Raw genomic sequence first — 12,282 nt, forward strand, 5'->3', positions numbered from 1 at the left:
AGCAGTAAGTTTGGATTCAATATTTTAGGTCAAGCTACTTTATAAGAGCTTGCTCCAGAAGAAACTTCTGCACTATGTCTGTAACACTTACAAAAAACTAACACATGAAAATTAACCATGACTGGGAAATCCTTCATTTAAGTTTGTTGTCTGTGTTGTGTTATTTTTTAAGGGAAAAAAAAAAAGACAAAAAAAAGAAAAAAAGAAAAAAAAAAGGAAAGAAATTTAAAAGAAGTTTTAAAGAAAGCAAGAAGAAAAAAATTACCAACCTTCTATATTCTGTTTCTCACCAGAACCTTCTATAGATAAGGCTGACTAGTTTTACTAAACAATATTTCTATATATTGTACTTCTACATTTATAGCAACTTCTTCATCAACAAGGAAAAAAACCCAAAACAACAGAATAAAAGCTTTTTCCTCAGTACTGCAAGATGACTACAAAAAATGGAATTACATTTCAAATCTGCCATCACACATGGGGCTGCAGATCTTTTCTAACCACTGATTCATTTGGTTGTATATTTTTAAAAAAATACAGAAAATGTAATATCACAATACTTTTCAATATAGGTCAGAACTGACCCCAGCTTATGGGCCGTCTAAGGTTTCTCCTACACTGCAGTTGCAACACCACTTGAATTGATTTTCTCTGCAATGACAGCTCCAGTCAGACTGGCACCATGGCAGTCTACCAACACATCTCATTACTATGCTAGGCAAATGACAGCAGCTGGTGTCATATTATAAAGGTGTTTTCAACAATGAAAACACAGCCCCTCAATCTTCAAGGCAACACTAAATCGTTTAGACAGTATCGTTTTTCTGTTAAGAGCATTATTTTTGGACAAAGACAACTTTAAAGTTTGAATTTGCCCTGCTTTTTAAATAACTAATGACCTCCTAACATTTTTGAATCACTTTATTATCCCACCTACATTGTTTGGAAGTACTTGTTGCCAGGTAACAGTTTAGCAGCCATTTTCAAGGGCTGAAAATGTATTTTGAGTGTGTAATATATATATATTTAAACACACACACACGTGTATGGAATGTGTGTCTAGTGTGTATGTGTGTGTGCTTAGATATATATCCAACGTGTGTACGTCTGAATATCTCTGTGTGTCAATATATATAAATACATCCACGCATGTGTGTACGTGTACATATACATACACTTGAATGTTTCCAGCATCCTGTAAACCTCTGGGAATTTGCACACCATTCCTTTGCTTGGAAAGCAAGTTAGCTGACCCTCACCCAAACACATCTCAGCCCGGTGTAAAAGGCTACAGCAGCATCACTCCTGGGCCTTGCTGCCCTCCTCAGTTGGCTCTGCTGAGCACCCTGCTTTGACAGCTCCAGGTTCTTCCAAATTCCCAGAAGCTTCGGAGTCAACTCTGGAGCGCTTGAACCTGCGGTCAGGATACTGGCTGTTGTCAAAAGGCATGCGATGGACACAGAGAACATGGGTCTTCAGATTTCCCTTCTGAGAGGCACTGTAGGGGCAGTATCTGCACTGGAAAGGCCTGTGACCTGTGTGACAGACAAGAAACTGGTTAGTTTTTTACTTGATGTGCTGCACACCACACACCCGCCCGCGGCACAGTCTGACAGAATCAAAGATGCAGGAGCTCCCCCAGCAGAAATCCCTCCTGTTGGGTGGAGAGCATTGTCATATGTCTTCAGCAAGAATAAGAAACCCATGCTTTTCACTTAGTTAAAGAAACTGCCTTTTAAAAATTCTCTGCTTTGGATTTTCTGGAGAAGTGAAGCTGTTTCATCATCTTCCACAGATCCCACTGTAAATCCGTCAGCCTCTGATCCAAACTAAACTCTTGTAAATACAGTGCAACTGTGTAGGAGACTGCCTTCTTCTGCATTTGTTAATTATCTCTTTTATTGAAGTGCAATTCAAGGATGACAATGTGCAGACCCTGAGTCTAATAAACACTTTGTCTTTGGGTGGGTTTCTGAGTAAAGAATTGTATGTTTTATTTTAATCACGCAGATTACTTTTTAATGGAAAGAAATAATGCACTGAGATAACCAGGGCCTCAAACCTGCAAACATTTACTCCAGTGAGATTACTCCTGTGAGTAAAGGTACGCAAGCACACAAGTGTTCGCTGGAGCAGGGCCTGAGGTTATCGCCAGCTTTAAAATAAAATGTCCAAGGCAGATTAGAGAAGGAATGTTAATGCACAAAATCTGATAGATGCACTTGGTGTGGATGAAACAGCAAAGGATTGCAAAATGAAGACATGAATGAAAGATATCACTTTTATGTAAGGCTATCAATATACTCTCCCATATTTTTCAGATTATTGTGACTTTGAGTGTTCATGCTGTATCTGGTTTTGAAGGTTATGTTTCAGCAATCACATTTCAACCTATGCTGGGAAGTTGTTGATGTGTTTTACTGGAACTTTATGGGCTTTGTCTCTCAAATTAACTTAAACCAGGACCATCTGAGGTCAAATGTGCTTAGCTTTCTTTAATTTGCTCAAATAAATGAATAAATAAATGTGCCAGACCATCTACATAAAGCAAGGATAAGTGAAAAACAATACCCTTTCTCCACAGCTGAAGAGCACAGTTTCCTTTGCTGTCATGGTACTACCTAGCAGGCATAAACCAGACACTGGTGTAGCAGAGGAGGAGGGATATGCCTCCTGCTATGTGGGAAGAGTCTGGCACCATTTCACCTCGGTTTTAAGTAGAAATTTAACAGATAAGCAAATACACCCTTGTTGTGCACTGGTTTGATGTCACCCATACTGGAGTGTGAATGCTGCTGTAATCCTCCCAGCAGAGACAGGAGCCTGAGTTTAACTTCATTCCATGGCTGGCACACCAGCATGAGCATCTCTAGCAGAGTAAACTGACCTGCATGTGCAATAGTGCTCTGGGTGCTCCAATAACCTGCCATTTTTACTGTAACATAAAACTACTGCTTGAAGTCTGAGACCTCCCAAACACACTGCTACCCAGAGGAGAGAAGTATTAAGTCCAGTCCAGTTACCTAAGCCCATGCCCCAGGACTACAGGCCTGTTTCTTTCCTCAAGGAGAAAAGATCCCCTCCACCCTCTGCTTTTACAAACTGAGAACTCCCAGAACTGTGACCGCTTCCCCAAGACCTCCAACATCCATGTAAATCCATAAGACTTGAGATGGAATGTGGGTTGGGATAAAGAAAGACATTTTCCTCAACAACTTCATAAGGAAAAAGAAATTAGATCTGTAAGCTGCTAATCATTACAAAGTCAAATTTCAGTGGAAAATTTCATTGCAAAAGCAATGGAAGAAACCTACATAGATAATGTCACAGAAATTGGATTGGGCTTTTATGGAAAAATTTCAGCTGGAAGATATGAGGAAATAGTCAACAAGGAGATTGAAGGTGTCCCCAGTGCCTCTTAGATTCAGTCCTAAAATCAATACAGAAGCACAAATACGCTTGAAAATTTTTGAATATAATAGTTTTGAAAACTGGAATCACTCTCCAAACTAACTGGGTAGGGTATATAAAGGGGAAGGAGACTTGCTCCACTGAAGAACTGAATTGATTTTTCCCTTTTGCCAAAAGATAAAAGACTGCCACTGTCACACCCACTGAGATGTGAGACTACACCAAGAAGCTCCCTTTCAGTATTTCCAATGTTTCATTCTCTCACTGGTTCCCTGGCTAAGAGCAGAACACACCCTGCTAAGTTATGACAAATGGTACAACATCCTTTTAGCCTTATTTACTATGCTATAGAAAAAGCAAAATGATATCCTCTTTGTTGGGTCCTTCTCGTGTGCTGCAGTGGGCAGCAGCTGGCTGTAGCACAGGTACAATGACATCCCTGACAACTCCTCATGGAGCAGCTTGCAAGGAGCCCAGACAGGAGTGATGGGACTCCAGGAGTGAGCAGGCACAACGTGCCCATCAGCCACTCTCTGAACTCCTCAAGTATTGTACAGCACAGAAATAACACTGGGCAGTCTTAGCAAGAACTGGTACCACTAGCCAACAGTGTAAGATTTTACCAAGCAGCTCTTAATGTTTTGTCATTAAATGGCATTCCTAATGCTTTCCTGCAAACAACAAATCCTAAACAAGGAATCCACAAAGCATGGATGGAGCCAACCACCTCATATGCACCAGACTAAAAGCAAACTCTTTCTGCCCATCACCAAACCAACTTCAAACCCATGCAGTTCCATACAGAGAATGTCATTTATTAATTCAATGCACTTTAATAAATCAGAGAATGTAAAGTGCACCTACAAGGATTCAGTTCTGCATTGCCTCCCCCACGACTTACTTTTTCAGGCCATCAAAATTTCACATCACTGCCTTGTGAAAAGTAAGTACACAATAAGTTAATTTGTATTGTCACTATGCAGTACAACTGTGGTAAAGAGCACATTCATTTTTAATCTGGTATGAATAATATATAAATATGTATACAGAGTGAGGGTCATAGGGAAGCAAGCGGTACATTGTTTACAGCAGAAGTAGTACAAAAACTAGAGATTATTCTCATTTGCAAAGATAACAATATCTGCAATTTGCTTGTAACTAAGGGGTGAAGAAAAATGCCCATTTCTCTCAGGTACCCTATCCATTAATTTTAGCTCAAAAACTTGTTGTGGGCAGCAGGCTCTTAAAATAACCCTTCCCAGATAAGTTGGCAATAAATTTATAACGCTTTATCTAGCAGCAGAGCAGTTGGTAGGTTCTTTCTTAGCAAGCTACAGTTCATATATATCTTACCCACTATATATCTTCCATTAAAATCATATGAAAGCCCTTTAAAAAAAAAAAATCTTCCTGATAGTTCACGAGATAGTGTGTAATGCATTGCATTTGTAGTAAGGAGAATTAAACTAAAGGTGGGCCAACAAGGCAGGGCAAATGATGGTGCATCTTTCTCTGTTCAAAATGTGAGGATAGAGGACAAAATATTGTTTGCAGCTGAAATAATCCTGCTGCAGAGCAATGCTCTATGAAGTCTGTCACTGAGTGTGTGAAGAGACTTTATAATGCTCTGGGTGGAAGCTGACAGTCTAAAGAAATCAAACAGTAGAAAATAATAATTAAAAATAGCTAAAATGACAAGAGTGGTAGATGAACTCCCAAGAACATTTTTAAATGTGCAGATTTTCTCAGCAAGGTTAACCACCTTTGACACCTGCTGAAGACTGTCCTCAGAAAGGGATCCAGACCTTCCAGGGTCAGGTTCAGCAAGGGAGCAGCAGCAGCAATGACCTAGGATCATCATTATCCCTGGTTTTGACTGCAGTCTGGAGAGCCCAAGGAGCGTGGATGGAAAATATTTTTCTAGTCAGGATGAAGAACTTTTCTGTGGGACTAATATTCAGAAAAAAATCTCTCAATGTCTAAAACTAGTCCAGCTTTTTAAAAATATATGCTGCTTCATTAATTTAAGCTTTGGAAAAAAAAAAAAAAAGTTTCTTTTCTTTCAAGTTTGTGATCTGACATGTTGCTTTGTGACACATCATGTCAGCCTGCATCAGTCACATTGTGTTGTTTCATAACATGGCATGACTGATGCAGCCCAACATGGTGCATCAGCCAGAGTAAGAAAATGTAGGTTTTGAGAAAGACATGGATCTCACAGTCTGGATTTTAGGACCATTTAAAGGAAAGTATACTTAAAGCAGGGGCCTTGGATTTAAACAAACCCCTTGCCTGCATATTGTTCATAATTCATGTACTTGCCAAAACAATTCTCCTTTGTTTTATCTTTAAAACTCAAAATGTATTATTGGAACATATAAAAAGTCAATGTCAATGAAGTGTCATTGGGCTACTTACTGTAATCCAAACATTGCTAATAGTTACTAATTTATTAACTTTGATATGGATCCATTATTTAAGATTAGCACAAAGCACTACACAAACAAGGGAGAGAGAAAGAGAGAGAGAGAGAGAATGATGAATACTAAAGTCTTTTTCATTAAAAAAATCATTTACATGGTCAAGCCGCATTAATTCTCCACTTCTAAAAATATTTGATCAGGATCCAAATTCTATAAAAATTTCCACAAAGAAACATCTTATTTCTGTGGTATTACAGGCACATATGTAGGGGTTTGCACTAAAACATAAAAATGGGCATTGGACTAGTCACATGAATAAGATCAGGAATTTATTCCAGATTGTTAAAAGTGTACTAATCACAGCAAAATCATGGCTTTCTCCCAAAGCAGCAAGAAAACAGTAATTTGAAAGAAAAATGCCAATAATACATCACGCAGAAGCCGTCTGTTGTCCCCACTACACCACTTTTTATATTGCATATGTGTACATATATACACACAGATACATGCATACAGACACACAATTTAATGCATAAATTTAGGGAAAAGGCAGAAGAGCAATAAATGATGAAGAGAAAACAAATGCTGTGTGCAATGTACTATAAATTATAATTAAGTCCTGAATAAAATGTGTTTCTTCGATATGACATTTGTCCCCTTAAAATGCAGAAATGGGCATGATTATCTGACAGAATATTTTTCCTTAAATGGCCAATGGCTACAGCAGTTACTGCAATGCAATACAGTAAACTCATTTCAGATTTCTTTGCTTGATTTAAGAATATCCTTTTGGTGAAATTCAAAAAGAACAGCGATTACCTCTTTGAGACGAGTAAATTACTCCCTCACCAAGAAACATTTGAAAAGTCTCAAAGGCTTAAATTTCTTGGAGGCAAATCTCTTTAGTTGAGATTTGGGATGCTGAAGATCTGGACTTGACCTCCTGGGCTGCTGTAGCAATCCCAAATGGCCAGGACCACCTCTGGCTATGACCTGGCACTCCTGCAGGACCAGCTGCAGTGGCTGAGGATGGATGGGCACTGCCTCCTGCACCGGGATGCTCAGTCCCACAACACTGCTGCTGGAACGGTCCATGTACCACACATCTGCTGCACTGCAAAGTCAGCAAGCCACATTCAAACCTTCAGTGAGCCCCCACCTCCCTGGGAAGAGCTGCTCTAAATCTTTTCTTCCTACCCAAGCTTCTATCTGAGGTACACTCATCTTTAAGCAGATGAAGTGTGTGTTGCCTCAGAAGTCAGAGCAGGCAGCGGTGGCTCTCTGCTTTCCGTGTAGGAAGAAAGACTTGGTGAGTGTCTCCAGTTCTCTGGCCATGACTGCTGGGCTTGAACTCACTGCTTTCTCCTAACACAGACCTCTGGGTCCCGGGCATCTTGGTGAATGCTGCCATTTTAAAATAATACTATAATAGAGTAGTAACAAGCATTTGCAAAGGGAGAACTATTTTCATTTAAATCTTGGCTAGTGTGATTTCCTTTTTTTAATGTATAAATTTTCATAAATACATTTACTACCCACAACAAACGTCCCAAGTACTCTGTGCTGTACCCAGGAGAGCAGAATGGCTCTAAAGCAGCCATTCTGATCTGGAGCATAACAGTATGGATGGGGAAAAAGCTGAATAAATATATTTGTCCAATAGACAATAATGGCTCTGATTGAGCCATTCCACTTTATTGGTCTCAAAATATGCATTTTATGAAACTCCCAAAATGCCAGACAGATTAAAGTACATCCAATCAGGTTCATGTATGTAATAAAAGTTTTTATAAAACAATTGAAAAGTATATGTTTGTTTACACACAGGTCCAGGACCAACCAAGATGGTCTTCTGGGAAAATTACAATTTTCTGTGAAGTTTATATGTCTATTGGATTACAAAAAAGGAAATTAAAATTTTAAAACTCTCTATTTCATGTTGACCAGGAAAAGCCATAAAAATGAAAAGCCTTGCATGAAGTTTTTTTAATTATTTACTGTAGAAGTATATACCAAAAAAGCAGAACTAGCTGCATTTTAGGAAGGCCCAGGAATGTCTTCACCCATTAAAGCTCTGCACACCAAAGCTTCACCCACCAAAGTTATGGAAACCAAAAACTATGGCAGCCCTCTGACTACCCTACATTCAGCTGGAGTCCTTTATTACCAGTCTCAATCCTGAAAATAGTCCTAAGACTAATCAAAGGAATAGTTCATGATAAGAGGCACCTGACTATGTACATAAATCTCCTCTGGCTAATACAGACCAGACTCTAATACTAAAATCGAGCTGACCCATCTCAGGCCCAAACACATCCCATCTGTAACAGCCTTCTTCTCACAGTGGGTGCAGGAAAGATCTTCATTAGGGGAGGACAAGGTTGGGTAAAGACCCAGCTCATGGCAAAACATGGCCACCAGCTTGATCCTAAATAAATGCATTACGGATGTTTGGGAAAATTGCCCTAAAGGTAGTAGGATTTATCCACCTGTAAAGTCAAATTGTGGCAGATTAGTGATCCAGAAGGAATTCCTTGCAGGGATTATTGTAGTGTAGGGCGCTGTCCTGAGGCAGCAACCATCCCACAACCACCGTGTGGCACTGGGGTTCTGGTGTTTTACCAAGATGGACACTAAGTGTACAGGCACCTGCAATAACTTCATGGCAAATGACTGAACCATCACTGGCTGCAGAAGATCTGGAGAATGAAAAGACCTACTCTGCAATTAATTTGCTTTGATTTTTACTTGGATCAAATTAAACCCTCAGATACCTTCATGGCTTTTCTGAAATGTAATCAAAGGTGGAGTCTGCTCTTGATTTAGTACATTATACAGTGCTAGGTGTTTCTGAATAGGTATTTCAGCTTCCTGATGAATATACTAAAGAGTTTAATGATGACAGGGAAAAGCAAAAGTTGATGCTACACTTTGTCTTTAACACATATTATTAAAAGATTAAGTTAATTTCACACATTCCCCTTAAAATAAAAACTGCAGTTAAAGTAACAGTTCCAATTCCTCTCTCAAAAGGTTATAGTTACTGATTATCACAGAGTAAATTTCCCTTTAAAATCAAAAGAAGAAACAAACCAAACCAACCCTGCTATGCAGAGCAGCCAAAGGTAGATCAGTGTGATGCAGAGGCTGGCAGCCACCTGGACACTTGTGATAAAGAGAAAAAGAAAATTCTACCCCTGCCCTTCATGCATCTGCTTTTAACTTACTAAACAAATCAGTCACAAAATTATGCAAGACTTCTCTAATTTAACACTTTTTACCTTCATTATGTAACGTGTAGAAATTATAATTATTTGGAGGTAGACTGAGGAACCTGTTAGCCCTCTGCAGTGCACTAAACACAGGCAAATTACCAAACAGCAAGCAGGGGCATTGATGGTAAAATGGAGACTTGCAGTTTCTGGGAAAATAAACATTTACCATTTCTCTCAGAGCTGATAAAGGAAGAGGATGGACTCAGTTCCATACACATAGCACAAAAATTTATTTCTTTTTAGAGAAGAGTAAGCTTTTTACACAGGAACTTCTGATTTTGAAGAGGAAGGGATTTTTTTTCTTGGGGGAAAAAAAAACCTGAGCATCAGCAGAATAGCTGAAAAGATTCTTCTAAATAAACATTAAACATTATGTGAACCTTGTAAAACAAAAAATGTTCTGGAAAATAGCTGAGGAACTTTCTTTCTAAGGACCTGCCTATTTCAGCCTGCTGCTGGAGGGTGTGTCTGCCCAGTGCAGTGCAGCATCCCACACACCACAGCATCCCAGTTTGGGTTTGGACATGACAACATGAGTTACCAGCCTGGTGCCTCAGCGGGCTCCAAATGAGGTTAGTGGGAATGCTGTCATTGATTGAGCTTGAAATGTCAGACTATCGTTGTCCCATGCTTTGGAAAATTTAATTATATTTAATTTTTCATATTTATTTACTTTGGTTTATACACATAAGTGGAGGCCAGGGTTCTTATCAAGGACACTAGGTTCCTGTTGTAAAAAGCAGGCCATTTCTGACTAAGTTTATAATTCCAATAGTTACGGCAATTTATAAATTCCTCAATCAAAATACCCTTTATGATCCTAAACTCACAACAGTTAGACCAAAGATAAAATCATTTCTGCCCAGCCGTGCCCCCTGTTCTGTACCAGTTCTAACTCTCCCCAAGCCCAGAGGCACAGCTTGCATGTCCCCACATCTTTGCCTGGCAGGGAGAGGCACCTGAGCCCCTGAAGTAGCCCTCTGACAGCTTTGTCTCTCATCTGTTGCAGATCCAAGCAGACTGCACGTGAAGAAACCTGTTTGGAAGGTAAATGGCAGGCTTTTCTTTCAGACTAACAAACCCCCAGTTCTTCTGATTATCAAAATTACATATTCCCAGTCCCACCTTTGCCTTTACTTACATACTGCAATTAAAGAAATCTGTTGACTTCTTTACTTGGTTTAATCACATCAATAACATTACATTCCCATTCTAATCCCCCCCCCCCCAGCAAAATATCTCAGTTTTCCTACTAGCTCATTTACAAGTTTTCTGTCTAATGTTCTGTCATATTTTTAATTATCTCAGTAAATATTTATTATTTAAGGGAGTATTTAGGACTTCTGGAATGCAGCTCTATTTGAATTTAATGTACTTATGATTTCCCAGAATAAATGCTGTACCAGTAGCACTGATATTTTAGTAAAGAAATTGTGCAGTTCAGAAGTTCTGATAGGAAAGGCCTTGTCAGTGGTGGTATTTTGCTACCAAATGTCCTTTATTCTGCCTAGCAATTCATAAATACAATATCAATTTCTCTTTCACTCGGGGCAACTGGCTTGAGCTTATTTATTTTTATTTGACGGAATGGAGTTTCAAAAATCCCATAATCAGCTTTCTAAAGTTTTCCTGCCCACATTTCAATGTCGTATCCCCAGCTGGTGTTGAACAGGACATCCAGGCAGCCTGCACAGCACAGACACCTGCCCCAAAAGCACAGTAAGGGAAGGGTCAGGAGTCTCCCAGTCAGTCCCATGGCCCACAGATCATCTCAGTTTCAAGTGATGGAATTATCCATGTGCCATAACGTTTGCTGAAGTGGGACCTTAAACTAGAATAATTGTTTTCTGAATCTGTGATGTCACTTAGGCTAAGCACATTCTCCTTTGATTTTAGTTGTTGCTGTTACGTAACTGGGGTAATTTAGTCAGTATTTTGTCACATTACAACTCATCACATACCTCATGGTTATCTATCTACAGCAGCATGTTAGTAAAGAGAATGAAGAAAACCAAAACACTTTAAGTAAATAAATATCCAGCTCACTAATAACTAGCATTTCAAATTATCCACAAGTAGCTCACAACCCCTCTAATCATTTCACTACACCAGTACTAATATCTGTTTATGGGATTTGGTGTTTCAGAATAATTCACTCATTATTGTTGATGCCTCAGTGTTCTGTGCCACCGCTGCACCAAACAACCACGGGTGCAGCCCCAGAGGGGACCCACAGCAGCCCACCTCTCACCAGCACATCTCCTAAGTAGGTGTACATACACCTAATGGCTCTGTTAAAAACAAAACACAACAAAAACCAAACCAAACCAAACAAAAAAAACCCCAAGCCCACAGCCAACAAAAAACCCAAAACAAAACAAAAAAAAACCCACCCCACATATTTGTATCATATCCCATTCAACAAGCCAGGACCTCAAAGACTAAAAATTAAACCCACATAGTTTTATCATATCCCATTCAACAAGCCAGGACCTCAAAGACTAAAAATTAAAAGGCTGCAAAGAATAAATTGAGCATTAGCTTTGCAGGACCTCTCCCCCTGGAAAGTATTGGTCATGTTGTTGCAGAAAAAGTGTCTCTTTTTAAGTCATAAAGGAAATGCTTTCTCCCCTTCTCTTTTTCTTTCTATAAAAGGCTCTCTAAAATGAAAGGTGTCAGACTTTGCTTTTTCTTCTTGGCATGATCCAGAATGTATGGCTGAGGAATGACAGATGTCTGCAACCAGCTGCAATGAAGCATGCTAAAGTTTCAGTCTAATCCACTTATTTCACTGCAGTCACGTAAACCAAAACAAATGGGCAGTGCCTTACATTATAAAAACACAGCAGCATTACTTTGTTGCATAATGTAGCTGATACGCCATCTTTTTATCATTTTTCCTACTGCAGAAAGAATTCACCTCTTTATTAAAAACAGCCCCTGAAAGTTCTCCCGTTCTGCTCACCTCTATTTTTTTCTTTTAGTGTCACAGCAGTCTTGCTATGCCCCATGCATTACTCAATACCCTGCTATTATAAAAACCCCATAATATTTTTCTAGGGAAGATTGCTTTTGTTTTTAGAAGCGCGACTGGATTCAAAAGCCACAGGGCCTGATTCTCTTCAGGCATCCTGGCTTCAGCCCCTGTCTGAAAAGAGCTGCACCACTCAGAA

The 12,282-nt window shown here is 39.4% G+C and overlaps 1 protein-coding gene across 3 annotated transcripts in view; it reads right to left on the minus strand.

Annotated features, from left to right (window-relative positions):
• Positions 1 to 246: 246 nt before the first annotated feature.
• The window catches only part of ZNF536 (zinc finger protein 536), a 338,017-nt gene continuing 325,981 nt past the window's right edge, over positions 247 to 12,282 (minus strand). For all 3 annotated transcript variants that reach the window (XM_071756806.1, XM_071756805.1, XM_071756804.1), the window contains one exon: positions 247 to 1,535. In XM_071756806.1, the coding sequence (XP_071612907.1) occupies positions 1,300 to 1,535 (236 nt within the window). In that variant the 3' untranslated portion in view covers positions 247 to 1,299. The remainder of the gene's footprint in view (positions 1,536 to 12,282) is intronic.

This window comes from Heliangelus exortis, chromosome 13 (assembly GCF_036169615.1).
Source record: "Heliangelus exortis chromosome 13, bHelExo1.hap1, whole genome shotgun sequence".
NCBI classification, from domain to species: domain Eukaryota; kingdom Metazoa; phylum Chordata; class Aves; order Apodiformes; family Trochilidae; genus Heliangelus; species Heliangelus exortis.